At 47.2% G+C, this 21,061-nt stretch overlaps 2 protein-coding genes and 1 non-coding gene across 3 annotated transcripts; all 3 read left to right on the forward strand.

The window, feature by feature from the left end:
- Nucleotides 1–9,729: 9,729 nt before the first annotated feature.
- On the forward strand, nucleotides 9,730–9,801 carry TRNAE-UUC (transfer RNA glutamic acid (anticodon UUC)). Its single transcript has one exon. It is a non-coding gene; the product is annotated as a tRNA-Glu (tRNA).
- Nucleotides 9,802–12,287: 2,486 nt separating this feature from the next.
- LOC137434767 (uncharacterized) lies at nucleotides 12,288–15,862 on the forward strand. The gene is made up of 4 exons (XM_068127880.2): nucleotides 12,288–14,185; nucleotides 14,329–14,501; nucleotides 14,667–15,130; nucleotides 15,280–15,862. Exons 1-4 carry the CDS (start codon nucleotides 12,288–12,290, stop codon nucleotides 15,829–15,831), a joined length of 3,087 nt encoding a protein of 1,028 aa, XP_067983981.2. The 3' UTR covers nucleotides 15,832–15,862.
- A 720-nt stretch (nucleotides 15,863–16,582) lies between these two features.
- On the forward strand, nucleotides 16,583–18,586 carry LOC144893666 (uncharacterized). The gene is made up of 2 exons (XM_078784879.1): nucleotides 16,583–17,367; nucleotides 17,614–18,586. Exon 2 carries the CDS (start codon nucleotides 17,749–17,751, stop codon nucleotides 18,466–18,468), a length of 720 nt encoding a protein of 239 aa, XP_078641005.1. The 5' UTR covers nucleotides 16,583–17,367; nucleotides 17,614–17,748; the 3' UTR covers nucleotides 18,469–18,586.
- The last annotated feature ends 2,475 nt before the right edge of the window (nucleotides 18,587–21,061 follow it).

The following is a 21,061-nucleotide window of genomic DNA, read 5'->3' on the forward strand; positions in this document are numbered from 1 at the left end:
AGGGGAGGGGGGGAAGGGAAGGGGAGGGGGGGAAGGGAAGGAGAGGGGGGAGGGGGGAAGGGGAGGGGGGAGGGGGGGAAGGTAAGGAGAGGGGGAGGGGGAAGGGAAGGGGGGAGGGGGGAAGGGAAGGGGGGAGGGGGGAGGGGAGGGGGGGAGGGGGAGGGGTAAGGGGAGGGGGAGGGGCAAGGGGAGGGGTGAGGGGGGAGGGGTAAGGGGAGGGGCGAGGGGTAAGGGGAGGGGGGAGGGGTAAGGGGAGGGGTTAAGGGGAGTGGGGAGGGGAGGGGAGAGGGGGGAAAGGGAGGGGAGAGGGGGGAAGGGGAGGGGAGAGGGGAAGGGGAGGGGAGAGGGGGGAAGGGGAGGGGAGAGGGGGGAAGGGGAGGGGAGGGGAGAGGGGGGAAGGGGAGGGGAGAGGGGGGAAGGGGAGGGGAGAGGGGGGAAGGGGAGGGGAGAGGGGGGAAGGGGAGGGGAGAGGGGGGAAGGGGAGGGGGGAAGGGGAGGGGGGAAGGGGAGGGGAGGGGGTAAGGGAGGGGAGGAGGGAAGGGAAGGGGTTCATCACCTTTTCGTTGAATATATGCTGGTGCTGGCGTTCATCCTGTTTCTGAGTTAAGTGTAATGCTGATCAGGAAGAAGAAGAAGCCGTACTATCAACATTGTACACTTCCGGAATTGTTTGAATTATTTGCATTCAAATGTGTGGTGATTGTTTTGTATTTATTTATGCGAATGTGTACTTGTATATAACTGTCATCTATCTATAATTCCAGTAATCTCTGTCTGTACGTTTGTACGTTTGTACGTTTGTCTGTGACCGCTGTTTCTCGACAACCACGGGTCCGATATACTTTTAACTTGCCAGGTATATTGCTGGGGACCCGAGGATGTGCCTTTTCAAGGTTTCATATTAATCGGACAATTACTTACCGAGCTATGTCCAAAAAACGATTCAACCAATCAGAGAGCAGCGAACGATCGCGTGTGCCGAACGTGGCGGGCACACTCTGCCTCGGAGGCACATTTGAGAGCGATATTCATTTATTTCACGTTTGCAAACTATGTTGGCGTTAAACTATGTTTTACAACTAATAAAAACGAATTTGCGATTCATTCGCTTTCCTGCGCGTTTGTGCACGCGATGGCGATTTCTTTACCAAACTCCGGAAGCCGTTCGCTTTGGACCAAACCATTGCATGTAAATAGAGGGGGGGGATTGTCACCACTCGCAAGCCGTTCGCTTTGGACCAAACCATTTCATGTAAATAGAGGGGGGGGGATATAATTTTAGATATAGATATAGTACGGGCATGCCCTAGTTAATTAAAAAGGCTTAGGCACTATTGAGCGATTTTTTTTTTTTTAACTCCAAAAAAAAACGAACTTGTTTTTTTTCCAAACATTTTTTTTTTCCCCTAAAACACTCCCAGGTACTCACTGATGAACTTCTGAAAGTTTTGCCGAAGATCCGTTCAGCCATCTCTGAGAAAAATGGCGACACACACCTCTCTTATATAGTAGAAGATATATCTAAATATCTATAAAGCTCAGTTGACCTTTTGCTCCACCAAATAACAGCGAAACGGAGTTGAGTAAAAGGGTGAAAATTCTACAGATGCTGTGATACATAACTACCTCTGTCGGTTTGAATATTTGAAAGAGAATAGACGTCTGGATCAATATTAGAATTAAATTTAAATCCCGATATATATATATCTATAACGCTCAGTTGACTGGTGAACTATATACAGTACATATATATAAACGCGAGTTGTCTTTTTTTTTTTTTTTGTATACAGAATCGAGGCTCGTGAAAGAGCTAACATTTATCACACAAGCAAATCAAACAGACAAACAAAGTATATAAAAAGGGGAGCGGTAGACAAGATGGGGAGAGAAGGGGAAGCACACAAACACAACATTTGAGAGCAGGGACATCGGGAGATGTGTGGGACGGAGAGGGCTTGGGGGGTGGAGGTGGGAGGGGGGGGGGGAGGTGGGAGAAGTATAAAACACAAAGACACGAAAGACTTCCAGGAAGGAAGTTGGTATTTCAAAAAAGTGGATTTGGGGTGAAATTAGCGGGGTTAGAAAAGATCAAGGTTTTGGATGGGGGAAGATAGGAGATGGTGGTGAACAGCTGTTTTAAAGACCTGGAGGGAGGAGTGGGATTGAAGAGAGTGATGGAGTTTGTTCCAGAGGCGGGAGAAAAGAGGAATGAAGGAGTGAAGGTGAGCAGAGAGTCTTGATTTTGGCAGTTTAACCATAAGAGGGTTGCAGGCAGATCTTGTGCGACCTGTAGGAATATTTGGGGGACAGAGCCCAGAGAGACCTGGGGGAGCAAGGCCGGAGAGGAGTCGGTAGAAGACGGAAAGACCACCAACCTGCCTGCGGTGAGTAAGTGAAAGGCCTATGGAGATAGCTTCATCGCAGGAGATTCCAATGATTTTGAACGCTTTGGTTTCAACAGCGTGAAGACGAGCTAGGTATGAGGCAGGAGCACCAGCCCAGCAAGGAGAGCAGTATTCCATTGAGCTGCGGATGAAAGCCTTGTATGTGGTGAGGAGCTCAGGTGTGCCAAGGAGGGACTTCACACGACGGAGGATGCCGAGTCGGCGACTGGCTTTGGAAACCAGATTTGAAATGTGGTTTTCCCAGGAAAGATCATGGCAGATAGTGAGACCCAAAAGCTTGAGTAACAGAACTTCTTGGAGAGGATTATTCAGAAGGTGGATGGGAGGGTTGTACAGTCGGTCCTTTCGGAGAGACATCGTAAGAGTGTGAGATTTGTCAGGATTGAAAGACATGTTCCACTTGTTTGCCCAGTCTGTGATTTTGTCCAGGTCTGCAGAGAGTGAGGAGGCTGCAGACTGCCGATCTGAGGGATGAGGAATGGAGCGGCAGAGAGTGGAGTCACGGGCAAAGAGATAGAGAGGATTTTCAAGAGAGTCAGAGAGATCATTGATGAAGACCAGAAAAAGCACAGGGCCCAGAACACTACCTTGGGGAACTCCAGCCTGAACAGGAAGAGGAGATGAGAGAAACCCATTCAGGGCCACACGTTGACTACGACTAGAGAGGAAGTCCGCCAGCCATGCGTGGAGATTTCCATGGATACCAAAGAAGGAGAGTTTGGTGAGTAGAGCGGGGTGCCAGACCATATCGAAGGCACATGATATGTCAAGGGAGACAGTTCTAATTTCCTGTTTGGCATTGAGGACCTCCATCCATTGTTGAGACAGCAGAAGCAGCATGTCCAGAGTAGAGTGACCTGATCTGAAACCAAATTGATGATCAGAGATCAAGCCATTGGAGAAGAGGAAAGATTTCATATCCGAAGCAATGATGGATTCCATGACTTTGCTGATAATTGGGAGAAGGCTGATTGGTCTGTAGTAGCTAGGATCTGTTTTTGCACCTTTTTGTGCAAAGCGGTGATGTTGGCTGATTTCCAAGCAGATGGCAGATGACCTTGAGCAAAAGAGAGGGCGAAGAGAACAGAGAGAGGGAGTGAAAGAGCGGAAGAACAGGATTTTAGGACCTGACGGCTGATGCCGTCAGGTCCAGTTGCAGAATCAGAGTCGAGGGTTGACAGAAACTTTTCCACCTTGTCAGGAGGAAAGGACACATAGTCCAGGAGCAGCTGGGGGTGACTGGGTATGGTGGGTACAGAGTGGGATGGGTTTGGGACACAAGATTTTGAGGCAAACACAGAGTTGAGGCATTCAGCTTTTTCATGTGCGGATTCAGCCGTGTGGCCGTTTGAGGTAAGGGAGGGAATGGAGGGGGAACAAACACCAGAAACAGATTTTACCAGACGCCACCAGGATTTTGAAGAGGGAGACAGATAAGAGAGTTCGGTCTTGAGAATGGAGAGATATTGTTTCCTGGCTCTCCTAAGGGTAGACACACACTTGTTTCGGGCTTTGTGAAAGGAAATGAGATTTCCTTCCGTTGGATTTGCTTTCCAGGAGACGAAGGCAAGTTGTTTCTGGGCATCAGCCTCACCACAAGATTCCGTGTACCATGGACGGGAGGAAGGGTATGACAACTGAAGATGAGATGGGATAAATCTGTGCATGAGAGAGCAATTTACTTTAGAAGAATTCCCAAGATGAGTTTATGTCAGAGGCGGTAGAGATGGGAGACCAGTCCAGATGATTGATGGCTGCTTGAAGACCGTGCCAGTTGGCCTGATTGAAATGCCAGACTCGTCGACACTGAGGAGGCTCTCTGAGAATGGTCAGAGAGATGTCCACTTTAGTCAGGTTCACTATGTTTTTTCGTTCAAAATCATGGTAGATTAGCAAACCTATCCATTTTTGGAAACGTTATTACATGGAAAATCTGAAAATCAATGTTTACATTTGCCAATTCGGACCAATTCGATTCGACCAATTCGACCAATTCCATTCGACCAATTCGACCATTCAACCAATCGCTTTGATCGACCATTCGACCGATTCGATTCATCGAATTCGATTCGATCGACCATTCGACCAATTCGATTTGCCAATCAATTTGACCGACCTTTGCTTGTGTGGAACTGACTGTGAAAACGATGCGGACTATATTGTCGGATACGACACACAGGACGGTGATGACGAACTCTAAATGGCATATTCTGTAATCGTGTATGTTTGATGCCATTGACTGCCTGTGTATATTTTGTCATTGACTTACTGTGTAGATGTGAAGTTATACTGACTGCATGTGTATTTATGATTTTGCTGACTGCCTGTGTATGTTTGGTGATATGAATTATTGTGACACATTTTGATGTTATTAACTGCCTGTACAAAATGAGAACATGTATTTGATTATGCAACTTATCGCGAATATAAAGACAGTATTTTGCAATTCAAAACCTTTGATTCGTGTCTTACCATTCCCCATAGCACTAATTTGATACTTTCATTGGATTCCTTGTCCCTGAAAATATAGGTTTAGTATATTTTTAAAAGTTTTTAGGGTAATTAGAGGCAGAAATAGAACAAAATATGTATTTTACAGTGGCCATTTTGAAAATCCAAAATGGCCGCCATACAGGTATCTCTCCAAATGTAAACATTGATTTTTAGTTTCCTTATGCTATAACCTTTCCAAAAATGTATAGGTTTGCTCATCTACCATGATTTTGAACGAAATATAATTTATTGACAGAGTGAACCTGACTACTTTAACAAGCACATGATCAGATGAGCTGATTGGAGCAGAAGAAGAGCAGCAGACATTTGCAGGGAAGTTAGTCATAACCAAGTCCAGAAGAGAAGATACTCCATTGGCTGAGATCCGGGTCGGGAAATTGACAGATTGTGTCAGTCCCAGTGAGTCGCAGAAGTCCTTTGCTGAGGAGCCATGGCTGGTGAGAGAGGTACCCACACCCAGCCAACTAGCATGGTGACAATTGAAATCACCACATATGAGGAAGAGAGAGTTGGGATGAGTAGATAGAAGTTGGTCCATATTATCAGACAGCGAGATTTAAATGGAGTCTATCTGTCTGCGTTTTATCTGTCTGTCTGTGTGTCCGCGTTTTATTCAGAGATGGCTGAATGGATCGTCATCAAACTTTCAGAGGTTCATCAGTGAGTGCCTGGGAGTGTTGTAGTAAAAAAAAAAAAAAAAATTTGAAAAGAAATAGTTCGTTTTTTTGGAGTTAAAAAAAAAATCAAAAAAAAAAAAAATCGCTCGATAGTGCCGAAGCCTTTTAAAATGAATGACAGTTATATACAAGTACACATTCGCAGAAATAAATACAAAACAATTACCAGACATTTGAATACAAATAACAAAAAATTCCGGAAGTGTACGAATTTGGTCGTACGGCTTCTTCTTCCTGATCGGCATCACACAACTCAGAAACGTGAGCCACTCCCCTTCCTCTCCTGCCTCCCCCCCTCTCCCCTTCACCCCTCCCTCCCCTTTCCTCCTTTAAGATATAAATTCTCTGTAAAAGAGCTTCCACTTCTGACTGCTCTCCTTCCCCCTCTCCCCACCCTTCCCCCCGCCCCCCCCCTCCTTCAAGATATAAATTCTCCATAAAAGAGCTCCACTTCTGACTGCTCCCCTTCCTTTGTCCCCGTTACCCTCCACTCCCTCCCGTTCCCCTCTCCTCCTCCCCCCCCCCATTCCCCTCCCCGCTACTCCCCCCCCCCCCATTCCCCTCCCCGCTACTCCCCCCCCCCCCCATTCCCCTCCTTGGCAACGCCGGGTACTTCTGCTGGTATAGATATATAGTGTTGCAGATCCTGGGTCTATCGACGTACGAAGGAGGGGGAGGGAGGGGAGTGGCCTATGACCCCGTTTCCCCCCTCAGTCCTCAGACTCGAGTCCACAGGGCCGTCGGCGGCGACGAAGCTCGGGCCCGGCGGGTTACAAAGCAGCTCCGATCGCCAGTCTCCCAGCCCTGCGCTGAAGCGTTTGCTGGTGAATGAATCCCAAATACCTTCGAGACACGTGGCCAGAAAGTCCGGGCATTGGACGCTGGCGTTCCCCGCACCTTATGGTGTGCCGAGCGGATCGCACGGTGTGGGGCGCGGCCTTATCTTCCGTGATTGATGGGCCTGATTGACTAGTCGAATTCGGTTTTCAGACGATGCTAGGCCAATGAAGGAAAAGACGTGCTCGAACAGGCTTGAAAGGAACACAATGTACAGCATTTTATTTCAAGGCAAAGAGACGAGAGGCAGTCTTATCAATCCTAACCTAATCCCAACAGTCGCCTTCACACAGCCAATGAAGCACAGGTTAATTCGTACCGATGTATGTGTCGGCGACGACGTGCTCCGTCAGCTCCCGTGCGCAGCTCACGCCCGTTCAGGACGCGCAGCTTGAAGCACGAATGACGACCCGGCTCGGATGAAATTCAGCGCAATAACAAACCCACCAGGCCAGCCAGCCAGCGAGCGTGAAGACGACCGAGAGAGCGCTTCACTGACGATGGGACGGACTTATATCGTGGGGAGGGAATGTCCTTCGAGGAGGTTCCACGGCCTTCCATTGGCCGAGGTTGGTCACGTGTTGTCATCCTGCTGGTTACCTGTCATTGGTCGCTTGTTGGTCACATGGCCTGTTCTTTCAGCCATGCCTTCCTGCATATGAAAACGTCTTGGTTCACCAGTACGGAGGTTCGCATTCCAAATATTGGTGTGGAGCTAATCTTTACATTTAATAAGGAATAACTAACTACTGCCGGCTACATGTTGTTGTGTAATTAACTATCCTCTTGGTAAGCCGTGAAGTAATGCGCCGCGTCATAATTCTCGCGGATCGGGAGGGGTGGGAGGTTACGCGCGCGTTACGTCACACTTACCAAGAGGTAAGCTGAGTTGTTAGAGTTAGGGTTACGGATAGAGAGAGTTTGGCCAACTAAACAACAGGCGCCATGTTGTTACCCAAGGTCAAGTGCACGTACGCGTGCGTTCAAGCGTGCATGCAACTCACTGCTATTAGGGACGGGTTTATTTTTATGTTCCTGAGTTTCATACATTGTTTAGTCAATTGCGAATGAGTGGAAGTTGGGATGGATGAGTGGAAGGAGGGATGGATGAGTGGAAGGAGGGATGGATGAGTGGAAGGAGGGATGGATGAACGGAAGGAGGGATGGATAAGTGGAAGGAGGGATGGATGAGTGGAAGGAGGGATGGATGAACGGAAGGAGGGATGGATGAGTGGAAGGAGGGATGGATGAGTGGAAGGAGGGATGGATGAGTGGAAGGAGGGATGGATGAGTGGAAGGATGGATGAGTGGAAGGATGGATGAGTGGAAGGATGGATGAGTGGAAGGATGGATGAGTGGAAGGATGGATGAGTGGAAGGATGGATGAGTTGAAGGAGGGATGGATGAGTGGAAGGAGGGATGGATGAGTGGAAGGAAGGAGGGATGGATTATGAGTGGAAGGAAGGATGGAGTGGAACGAAGGATGGATGAGTGGAAGGATGGATGAGTGGAAGGATGGATGGATGAGTGGAAGGATGGATGAGTGGAAGGATGGATGAGTTGAAGGAGGGATGGATGAGTGGAAGGAGGGATGGATGAGTGGAAGGAAGGATGGATGAGTGGAAGGATGGATGGATGAGTGGAAGGAAGGAGGGATGGATGACGAATGGAACGAAGGATGGATGAGTGGAAGGAAGGATGGATGAGTGAAAGTAAGGATGGATGAGTGGAAGATCCATCACTCATCCATCCTTCCTTCCACTCATCCATCCTTCCTTCCACTCATCATCCACCCCTCCTTCAAACGGCAATCATCCATCCTTCCTTCTACTCATCCATCCCTCCTTCCACTCCTCCATCCCTCCTTCCAGTCATCCATCCTTCCTTTCTGCCACTCATCCATCCCAAATTCCACTCATCCATCCCTCCTTCCCTTCATCTATCCCAACTCCCACTCATCATCCATCCTTCCTTCCACTCAACCATCCCAACTTCCACTCATCCATCCTTACTTCCACTCATCCATCCAAAGTTCCACTCAACCATCCCAACTTCCACTCATCATCCATCCTTCCTTCCACTCAACCATCCCAACTTCCACTCATCCATCCTTACTTCCACTCATCCATCCAAAGTTCCACTCATCCATCCCAACTTCCACTCATCATCCATCCTTCCTTCCACTCATTCTCCATTCTTCCTTCCACTCATCCATCCCTCCTTCCACTCCTCCATCCCTCCTTCCAGTCATCCATCCTTCCACTCATCCATCCCAAATTCCACTCATCCATCCCTCATTCCCCTCATCCATCCCAACTCCCACTCATCATCCATCCTTCCTTCCACTCATCCATCCTTACTTCCACTCAACCATCCCAACTTCCACTCATCATCCATCCTTCCTTCCACTCATCCATCCCAACTTCCACTCCTCATCCATCCTTCCTTCCACTGATTCTCCATTCTTCCTTCCACTCATCCATCCCTCCTTCCACTCAACCATCCCCACTTCCACTCATCCATCCCAACTTCCACTCATCCATCCCAACTTCCACTCATCCATCCCTCCTTCCCCTCATCCATCCCTCCTTCCACTCATCCATCCCAACTTCCACTCATCCATCCCAACTTCCACTCATCCATCCCTCCTTCCCCTCATCCATCCCAACTTCCACTAAGCGAATGCATGCAATGTGATGCGCGTTCTTCTAGTTACGGAGGTTGGGTAACAACATGGCGCCTGTGAATCACATGACAGCGCTTAACCAATCATAGGGCAGACCAGTTGAAACCGGGTTGACCGAACTCTCTCTATCTACGGCTCTGGGTTAGGGTCCCCTCCCCTCCCCTCCCCTCTCCTCTCCTCTCCTCCCCCCTCCATATCCTCCCTCTCCTCCCCCCTCCATATCCTCCCTCCCCTCCCCTCCCCTCCCTATCCTCCCTTTTCTCCATATCCTCCCTCCCCTCCCTATCCTCCCTATCCTCCCTCATCTCCATAGCCTCCCTCTCCTCCCCCCTCCCTAGCCTCCCACCCCTCCCTAGCCTCCCACCCCTCCCTATCCTCCAACTCCTCCCTAGCGTCCCACCCCTCCCTAGCCTCGCACCCCTCCCTAGCCTCCCACCCCTCCCTATCCTCCCACCCCTCCCTATCCTCCCACCCCTCCCTATCCTCCCTCCACTAAACGTTCCCCTCCTTCCCCCTTGGGCATCGCCGGGTACTTTCGCTCGTATATAGGTAGATTTTTTTTTTTGGGGGGAATTGACCAAGATCGAATTTATTCTCAGCAATCTGTAGGTCCCATATGGTCTAGTGGTTAGGATTCCTGGCCTTCACCCAGGCGGCCCGGGTTCGATTCCCGGTATGGGAAACTTTTTGCAATCCCGTATCAAGTGCTTGGTTATCACGTGTTGTGGAATAGAAACAAACATTTTTCAACGGGGTTTAAATTTATTAAATCAAAACGATTCCATTCCTGAGACCAATTCCTAAACAATTTTAATAAAACACCAAATGCTGCATTCATTGACTCTGACGATTTGCTGATGACACATTCTATCACATTCACCCCGCCTTAAAAATTCAATCAGTTCCTCTCCAAGACATGAGGGAGAGCATGTGACGTCATCTGATCGACGTAATAAGAGGCGTGCATCTGATGACGAGGTTAATTTGCGTTGTTGTCCTCAAATGGAGACGCGTCAGCAGCGATCTCAGTGCTCTCGTCTGTCGGAGAATCGTTGGGTGTTACCTCGCCAATTTTCGGCCCAGTGTACTTCTGTTCCACAGGTACAGTATGGATGGCATTATCCATCATATGCATGGAGGGAACATATTGTTGCGGTTTTGGGAAACCACTAAAAAGTAATGGCAACCATCATACAGGTCCCTTACAATAGTTATTTCATAGCAGCACATTATCTCGGCCCTTCCCCTTATTTCGGGTTAGTACGTATTTATGTGTTGGGGAAGGAAACACAGGCCCTCTACTCATAATAGTCTAGTAGGAAGAGGGGGGTATCATGCTCCCCCTGGAAATATACTTCTAATCAGTGTTACTAGATTGAAAAAATTGTGTAGAAAATGATGAGCGATGTTAAAAAGTTGTTAAAATGTCCCACGTATTATTTTTATGCAAATTAGTGCCGCCATTATCGAAAAATCTAGTTTTACTATATCTCAGGCAATATTGTAGATAACTGAACAAATAAGGTCTCTAGACCCATGTTTTGAGGGTCAAAGATCATAATAAAACTATTCTTAAAGTGATCACATGTGTTTGTGTCATGCTAGTATGCAAATTAGTGCCGCCATTACAAAATAATCACATTTTTACCAATTAAGAGACTCCAGTATTGCTGATAACTGAACAAATAAGGTGTCTAGACCCATCTATTGAGGGTCAAAGATCATAATAAAACTATTCTTAAAGTGATCACATGTATCTCTGGCATGCTATTATGCAAATTAGGCCTGCCATTACTGCCATTTCCTATTTTCGTAAATGTATTCAATACCTCCGTTAATAGTTCTGCATCTTCGTCGATGCCAACTGATGTTGATGGATATTCAACCTCCAAACCAACAAGGTAAGAAGTTAACTCAGCTACACACACACACCACACACCACACACACACACACACACACACACACACACACACACACACACACACACACACACACGGACGTCAGTTTCTGCATGGAACCAGAAACAAGCAGCATCACAGCTGAGCTAGCCAGCACAATGTTAGATATAGCTAGCCTCTTAAAATCCACGTAGGTTTCATGCTTAATTGTTGTTATCATTGCTGGTATCACAAAAACATTTGTTGGTGCCAAACATTAGCTACACACACATGTGGACGTCAGTTTCTGCATGGAACCAGAAACAGGCAGCATCAGAGCTGAGCTAGCTAGCACCATGTTAGATATAGCTAGCCTCTTACAATCTACGTAGGGTTCCAGCTTAATTGTTGTTATCATTGCTTGTATCCCAAAAACATTTGTTAGCATCAAACATTAGGCTACTGTCGAACATGATGGTTGCATTCAGAACATCTGTTATCAGATTGAGAAGTCCAGATTTCATAACAGGGCGCCTTTAACATTAATGGTGATTTCTCATTCGTTTCTCTAACAGTGGTGGTAGAAGTAGACATTAAGTCGGTATGCCCAAAAGAAAACTGAGTGTAGATCCTGCAGCCCACAAATGCTCTCCACCTGCATGCATCCTTCATGTGCCATCCATGTCTGATCATGGTCATTTTACACCCCTCACTAAAATCAAAGGAACTGCTACAGAAAAACTACAACAGCTTCAGAAGATCTGAAATCGACGTCTCCACCAATCACATGAGTCCCCATATCGTATGCAATCAGTGTGTGACCAGATCCCTACAACTCTCCCCGATGACCTGGAAAGTGTTGGGTATCACCGCAACTGTTATCAGCACTTTACTGGCAACCTTCAGCTTCTGGGAGATGGTACCGAACCAGAACCATCAACCTCACAGCGGCATCACTCCCCTCGTAAATCAGGGGGTTCTGCTGGACCCATCTTCCTGCCAGAGTGTATTTTCTGTGACAAAGTAGAGATCAAAGATGGTCATCGCAAAACTGAGAGACCTGTATACTTCACATCTTATAAGAACAAAGAAAATGCATGGGAGCAAATTGAATCACGGGCTGAGAAAATGGGTCTAGTTCGACTTCATAGACAGGTGAAAAGCAAAGACCTCTTTGCTTGTGAGGCCAAACACCATCCGTCATGCTTTAAATCTTTCCGCACAGCATTCAGTAACTACGAGCGCGGGACTTGCAGAGCCGAAGGAGCAAAATATACCGAGCAGGCTTGCATGTCAGCCACCCATGAAAATGCATTCGTCTCGGTACTGAAACACATTCAAACTCAGGTCGTCCAACAAAATGAGGTCCTACAGCTATCTTCCTTGCGCTTGCTCTATATCGAAGAACTTAAATCGAATGGGTACGAAAACTCAAATTATCGCTCCGAGAAACTACTGATACGCCTACAGAATGACCCAATCAAGGAGCATATCCACTTCATGAAGGTTGATCATGACAAAGCTGATGCCATTTCTTTCTGGCTTGTGTACAGTTCAAATATCACCGTTTCCAATGCTCTTGCACGAGTTTACACTCTCGGAAGCACAGATAAGTACCAAACCGTTGCTCTCCTACTTCGTCAGAATATTCTACAGGCTTTCAAAGAGTCCAAAGACCAACCCTGGCCGCCAACAGCTGACGACATGGAGCTCACTCCAGAAAATCTCCGACCCCCAGACCTTGTCCGGTTCCTCAGCACGGTTATGGCTGGCAAGGAAGACATGGAGACTGAAAAGATGAAGCGTCTGGTATTCTCCATTGGGCAAGACCTGTGCCGTGCAGTGTCAGAGGGAAAATGGAAGTTACCAAAACACATTCTACTCTGTGTGACTGTCAGGCACTTGTTCCGAAGCAGGCAGCTCACCATGATATTACACAGGCTTGGCCACTCTGAGAGCTACGATTTTGGCTTTGAGTTGGAAACTGCCCTGGTCAAGGTCCTGGACGAAGTCTCAACCTATCGGACACCCCAAATTGTGACAGGAGAGGGCAACCTCGTATTCCACTGTGAGTGGGACAACTTGAACAAAACCACTACCAATGTGCACGGCAGCAACATTGTCAACAGTGCTGGGGGAATCATGGTGCAGGAAGTCAAGCCTGGGTTCGAGAGCAACAAGGTCCGAATGCTGCCTATCATTGACAAGTCACAACAGCGTAGCCTGAAAGTCGACACACCAGAAACTCTCCCACTCTTGCACTTCACTCGCGTTGGCCCAAAGTTTCCTGATGGCTCATCATTCACACCGCCTGCAGAGAATGACGTAGTCTATGCTACTAAGATGCAAGAGTACTACATCTGGCTCTTCAGCAGGTATATCGGAAGCAGCGGCAAGCAGCCCGTGCCTGGACTAGGGGGCTTCACTTCTGCAACTGGTACTCCTCCACCCAGAAAATCAACAGTGGACTACTTCACGCCCATCCATCAACCGATCACTGACAACACAGTTGTTCGTGAGCTACTGAAGCGTTCTGAGATAGCCACCGCTGAGGTGGGTCAGAGGTGGGTCCTGAATACATTTGATCTGGGTGTCTGTTTGAAAGCTCTACCCATCATCTGGCGTTGGCCAGATGAATTTGCCAGTCATGTGGTCATGATTGGGCCCTTTCACACATCCATGAACTACATCGGGATGCTCACAGGCCACAAAATGCGGGGTTCTGGATATGCAGAGATTCTGTTTGAGGCACAACTAGTGACAACTGGATCCCTCAAAGGTGTTCTCAGTGGAAAGGCCTACGCAAAGTCCCTCTTTTGCCTCAAAACTGTGTGTGAGGCAATGGAGAGGCTGTTGATGGAGCGATTCACTAAGGAGGAGAACATCCTTATCACTGACCCTGCTGCGCTTCTCAACATGACCCAGTCTTGCAATCGAGAGCACCTCGATGAAGCCCTCAAAGACCCCTCAACTCTAACCCTCATCGAGAAGTATCACGCCTTTGAGAGGAAGGTGCGCAATGGCCACCTGGGGAATACGGCTGCCTTCGGGATGTCCTTTATTTCCCACTGTCATCTTGTCTTCATGCTCCTCCACTCCGTTAAGACCAACAACATCCAGTTGTTTCACAAATGTAATGGAGAGATGGTGGATATCTTCTTTGCATTCGATGGACACAACTACTCCAGGTTTGTGCAATTTACATGCCCAAATTGATAACTTTAACTGGGTTCATTTTAATAGATATATACTGGTAAAAGCTCATGCATTATCAGACGAGCTCATCCAATAAATTTTTCTACGTGTAATCAGTGCCTCTCCTTATCCGCAGATATCTGACCTGGCTGGAGGTCCACCTGACAAATATGGAGAACACACACCCAGGGGCCAAGGACCTGCTCACCAAGGGTGCCATTGCGGTGGCCCGCTCAATGATACCGGGGGCACTCAGTGCAGTCAATAAGACAATGGAAGAAACGTTTAAGCGCTTTGCCAAATCATCAGGTAAATCATTAATTTCATCCAGTAACATTGTATGCATCTGAAAAGGTAGAAGGAAGCTGTATAATGAAAAGTGTAAACTGCTATCACAAAACCTTTTTTTTTTATGATTGGGGTATGTAACTGATTATGTGGGAGCAGATCACATATTTGTTTCATACTTTTCAGGTGGCTTTGCTGGACTGCACAGCCAGTTTGGGGCATACCAGAGATGGTGTCGTACAACCTCCGCACGAGCACAGTTTTATGAAAAGACCCTTGAGATGGTCGACCTCATCGATGATCCAGACTGCCCCAGGGCGGGGAGACATCGTGAGCTGGGGATGACAGAGGTCAAAAAGGGTGAGGAGGCCGTTCAGCGAACCCTCACTACTATGAGGAACTTCACAAATCCATTCACCATCGCAGATAAGGACAGGCTCTACTCCCTGGCTTCTGGTGCTCCTGTCCCCATGGATGTCGAGATGGACGTGTTAGGAGCAGAAGCTGTGGGCAAGGCCGCTAAAGCTGACTTCATCAGACGCAAACAGAGTGGAGAACCAGGAAGCTTCTTCGACCCAATCAAGAAGAAAAAACTCAAGACCATGGAGACTAGCAACAAGAAGGTCACCCCCACATCCTCACAGGGAAAGGTGATGAGGTGTTCCAATACCTGAGGGCAATTGTATTTTTAAAATGTTGTATTTTTAAATGGTAATCTTTATTTTTACATTTTAAAATGTGAACACGTATTTTTTTATGTTGCACGCCATATCAACATGTTAACCATTTATCATTCCAGGTCATACAGTTTCAGGAGCAAAGCAACCTTGCATTCATGCTCCTCGTCACGTCTCAGAGTCAAGATGAGCCATTGGACTTGGAAGAACTCATGAAGTACTGCCTGATGCCTGTGCCTCCCAGCCTTGGAACACCGGATGGATTTTTCTCCAAGACCAACAAAGCCTCTATTCTGCACTACCTTCTGGAGGACACCACCCCAGAAGATCTGCCATACCCCAAGGATGCCCTGCTCATCCAGGATGGCATGGCGCTGCTACATACCCTTGCCAACCTTCCTCCAACCTGTGGTGAGATATGCCTACAGGTGCTCAATCAAATGGTGGCCAAGAAGCACTTCTTGTTCTCGACTGACAGTTACCATCCGGAATCTATCAAAGCGCAGGAGAGGTTGAGGTGTGGCAGCTCAGAGAAGATCATTTTGGCTGGACCAGTGACCAGGAAGCCATATGACTTCAAGATGTTGTTACGGAGTCCTCTACAATCTCCTGGTCTCAGTCACCTCCGAACTACGAGAGGAGCCCTGGCAGAAAGATATATTACCCTGTGTTGAAAATCAATAGTGAAACCACACCAATGATTAACTAGAACGGGCACTCGGTAGAGCGCATACCTTCGCGGGAGATTGCGTTATAGTGATGACGTCCTGGATGGACATCTTCTTCTTCAGTCGCGCATAACTTTGAGTGAAATACGATCGAGTTAAAAATAGTCAGAATTTGAGCAAATCTGTTTCATTCGTTTGTTAATATGCCTCATCTATTGTCAAATCTGCAATTATAATTTTTTTTGAGGTTGAAATGATCGCGGGAGATCGCGTTATAGTGATGACGTCCTGGATGGACATCTTCTTCTTCAGTCGCTCATAACTTTGAGTGAAATACGATCGAGTTAAAAATAGTCAGAATTTGAGCAAATCTGTTTCCCAAAATCTAATCAAATGTGTCCCGTATAATAACCAATCATCCCACCAAATTTCATGCAATTCGGTTGAATACTTTTTGAGTTATGCGATTAACATACACACAGACAGACATACAAATAAATACACAGCGATCAAAACATAACCTTCCGCTTTTGCGAAGGTAAAAATGAACAAAATTGTATTAGAAATCACACACAGGAATAACGGTATAACAGATGGCCATTAAGAGTGCACTCTATATATATATATATCTCTCTTATATGAAGTCACGTAACTCACTGCGCGGCCCGCGAGTGAAAGGACACTCCTCAATGTCTCTATAACTTTTCCTAAGGCGAATGTGATTCACTCCAACGGTCGATAGAACGAAATCCGGTCGAAGCCCGAATCTCGCTCTCCAGTCGATATCCGAAGTGCATACAGTTGACAATGGGGATCGCCCCGCCGAAACTGTACAATGGCGCCCTTCAGAGGAGCACCTTCACCGCTCACTCAGCGAACCGCAACGTAATTGGAGACAAAGCGGTCGCACACACACATCCCCGACAAACGGTAGGATGTTGGGGTGAAGATGACACGAGGCAAAACCTCTGTAGGTGTCCGAAGCGCGGGGTTCACAATGGCCGATGGCCCTTACTTGAGCCGATGCGACCAGGCGCGGATTCGTCGAAATCTCAGCGCCCGAATCTGACTATGCAGATTTTCCCCTCCAGTGATAATTCCTGTCGCCGGATGTCCCTTCAAGGAACTCAAAATTCCCTCGCCACTGTCGGTAGACCTTGCTCATTACGGAGCGCTGACGTCACGCCTTCTTCTCCGACTTTGCTTGTGCCGCTTCTTCCTCTTCATCTCTGCCAGTCGGTTTCCTGTATCATTTAAAGTTCGCCTTTTTAACTTTAGATAATCGTTCCTGAATAATAAACCTTTTGAAGATAATAATAGTACCTAACATCAGAACTACGTCAAGTGGGTGAAAACCACAATAACGGAAGTTACGAATCCGTAACGATGTTCCTTGCAAATGACGACAACAAAAAGCAGATCTGCCAGCTCCTGCTGCGAGTATGGAGTGATCAACAGGCAGCTTCAAAGCTGGAGAGAACAGAGATGGCAGTGCTGATCGTGGAGGGGAGAGCCCATCAACTTGTCTAATCAAATGGCAAGGTAAATAGAAAACCCATATTATTATTAATTATTATTACCAGGATTAACTTAAATAATATTGCCAAAGTGCTTCTTTGTGATTGGTGAATAATAGTATAAAATTTTGGTAATTGGTGATGCGATTTTTTTCTTTCAGTCTTATATTTAAATATTGGTAAAATTGGTAAATTATAAGTGATTATCTGTGATTTTTGTCTAGATCTAGAATTGGTTGTGACTGAAGTGCAATGCCCCTTTGTGTTTCAGGTTGAGGTGCGTGAGCTCCCCACAATCTACAGCAACCAGGAAGAGACTGATACAAGGGTGCTACTGTACCTCCATCATGCTGCTGCCCTCGGATACAAGAATGCTGTGGTCAGAACACCTGACACAGATATCTTCATGATTCTTCTCTACCATGCTCATGCCATCAAGCTGACTGTATACCTGGATATGGGGTCAGGGAAACATCGACAACTTCTCAACCTCTCTGAGCTTGCAGAATCCCTGGGAGAAGACTACTGCGCCACTCTTCTTGGGTTCTATATGTTCAGCGGAGAAGACTGTATCAGTGCCTTCAAAGGGAAGGGGAAGGTGGGGCGCTTGAAAAAGCTGGAGAAGAACCCCAGGTTTCACACGGCGTTTAGTCAACTCGGTGACTACTGGACTCTCAAGCCTGAGGTGCTGAGGCAGTTGGAGCAATTCACCTGTCTGATGTATGGACAGAGTCGTGAGTCTTCAGTGGACGTCTTCCGTGCCAAGTTGCTACGCAAAATGGTTGGGGAAGACAAGAAACTCACTTCCAAGTCTAATGTCGACCTGGCTCGACTTCCTCCATGCCACTCTGCTCTGAAGCCGCACGTCCAACGTGTGAACCACCGTGTCGCCTTGTACAAGCGAGCTGATGAAGCTATTCTGGAAAAGCCAAAACCCTATGATGAGGGGCAAGGATGGATGAGGACTGATGGAGTGTTGAAACCAGTATGGTCCTGTGGTCCTGTCCTACCAACCTCGCTAGTTGATCTCCTGGACACTGGAGAGCGTGAACAGGAAGAGGAGGAGGACGAGGAAGGAGAGGACGAGTTGGACTCTGACGATTTCATTGAAAACGATGATGAGTGATTCATAGTGGAGAAGCATTTACCTGACTGTTTATCTGGAATGGGAAAGAGAAGAGTTATATTATGATGTTTGACCCTTGTACTACAAAATAAATAAACATTGGTTAAAAACACAACAACATCTGTCTAGACACCTTATTTGTTCAGTTATCTGCAATATTGGAGTCTCTTAATTGGTAAAAATGTGATTATTTTGTAATGGTGGCACTAATTTGCATACTAGCATGACACAGACACATGTGATCACTTTAAGAATACTTTTATTATGATCTTTGACCCTCAAAACATGGGTCTAGACACCTTATTTGTTCAGTTATCTGCAATATTGCCTGAGATATAGTGAAACTAGTTTTCGATAATGGCGGCACTAATTTGCATAAAAATGATACGTGGGACATTTTGACAACTTTTTAACATAGCTCATCATTTTCTACACAATTTTTCCAATGCAGAAACGCTGATTAGAAGTATATTTCCGGGGGGTGCATGATACCCCCCTCTTCCTACCAGACTCTAAGGGATAATTAGCCAGGCAGATGCACCAGGATTGCATCCACAGTTGTTGATTCAGGGTCTTGAAGGACAGAAGACAGGCCAAAGGCCTCAAGAGTGGATGCCTGCAACAACATTTTGTGGACAGGGAACTTTTCAAACCCACCACTCAGGGCCTGAGGAACTTCAGGTGGACTTGTGGGGCGGAGTAATGGGCTCCACCAATCGGGAGCCAGGACACCATCCAACACTCCCTTCCCCCCTCCACAACCCCCATCTTCGGTGCAGGTGGACAAAAGGTGATTCAACACGTTTTTGCACTCTCTTGGTTTTTGGACATTGTTGACCTTGTACGTGATTGGCCTTTGCAGGCTGCCGGACTCCCTCTCGTTTTGCACGGTCTCGCACGACACTCACTCTTCCCTGCACTGTTCCCTGGCACTCGCTCTGCACGGTTCCCGACACTTTTCACCTCCTCATGTTGGGGACTGCCGTTTGCCGCCCAGGTGCTCGTTAGTGAGGTCAAGACGGACACCACAAGGAGAGGCATCTGGAACATCGTGGCCTTTGTGCTAACAGGGTTCCAATGTTCGTTTTCCCCTCCCCCTCCCCTGTGAATGTGTGCTGGGCCCTTGTCGTGTTTATTTGTTGTAATCGTAATAAGGCTATGTTTAAGGATAAGCAAGTTCCTGCTTGTCGTCCTTTTTTCTTTCCTATTGAATAATTACACTGTAATTATTTGTAAATAAATCAAATCGTTAAACGTTTCCTTTTCCCTCTGTCCGTGAATGTCTCTTCCTCCATTGATCCACCATTGTTCACCCACTGATTAACATTCGGCCGTAACAAAATCAGCAGTAGCCTGGCGGGTACCAACGGTTGCTCGGCCGTCTAAATTTGGTATGCTGGAGGGTACGTCTGGTACGTTCCCTGATTGAAACCGTCACGTGGTGCAGGTAAGCTATCGTGCGACGGACCAATTGGCGTTCATATTTGCTGGTTCGCAACCTGCCAAAGTGCAAAGTTATTCGTGCGCAGCAGCGGCAGGTCCGATAAGTTCGGGAGGGAACGGAGGCTAATCCCCTCGTAGTAGACCCGAACCCCGGGCCGTAACAATATTATCCATCATATGCACAGAGGGAACATCACCATGAGGTCTCGAATGTCAACCTGAGACAACAGTCTCCCTGCCATCAGGAAGTCTGATGTCAGCCGATTACAGATTTATGTCGATGAGCTGGACATCTTCCACCAAGGAATCATGCTTGCTTTGGCATACTGGTATTTTCATGAGCAAGGTATACCAGGAGAAGCCAACCAGGTGGGCATGGAATGCCCGCTGGCATAGGCGTAGTGATGGGGGAAGAATGGGGCGACCGCCCCGAGTGCAAATATGGAGGGGGTGCCAAATTACACCCCCTAAAACACGTTTTCATGCTCCATTCGGTTCATTGTACATAAATTACATACGTACAATGGACTCGTGAGAGCACGAGATGTAACTTTCAGAACCACGTGTTACATTTTAAACTCAGTGTCACGTGTCAATGTGTCATGTCGACGTTTACAAACTCTATCCGGATTAACATTTCTCGTAATTACTACTCACCTCCACACAGTAAAAAAAATCCGTATTACTATTAGTAATTATGGGGATGGGAAAATCCCTTATCTTATCTAATTAATTTATGACTGTTTTGTGACGAGATGTTATGCATTCTGTAATATCGAGATCGCCCATGATAGGCCCAAGGGATGGAGGGGTGTACCTGTTGGACGTTTATTTCTCAATCACGTGTCGATCAGATTCAAATGTCTCGCGGCGCCGTACGAGCCCAATTAGCGTCGTCCAGGATCACGTGCCATGTTCGCCATGACGTATGATGCGTGACGTCAGATGTGGACAGGTGTGTGAGGAGAAAAAGCGAAGGCACTGCGTGGCGTTCCAAGTGTCTGGACAAAAAGGTAAATGTCGTGAGATGCCTCATGTAGCACAATCGTCTTCAAGCTGTCCAGCTTGGGTTTGAATCCCGAACCAGATATAAACTGTTATCCTGGTGTTTCACAGGCGGGGTCATTCATCAATATGTGTGTCGTCCCTC

Source organism: Myxine glutinosa, chromosome 9 (genome assembly GCF_964187855.1).
Source record: "Myxine glutinosa chromosome 9, kmMyxGlut1.1, whole genome shotgun sequence".
In the NCBI taxonomy this organism is placed as follows: domain Eukaryota; kingdom Metazoa; phylum Chordata; class Myxini; order Myxiniformes; family Myxinidae; genus Myxine; species Myxine glutinosa.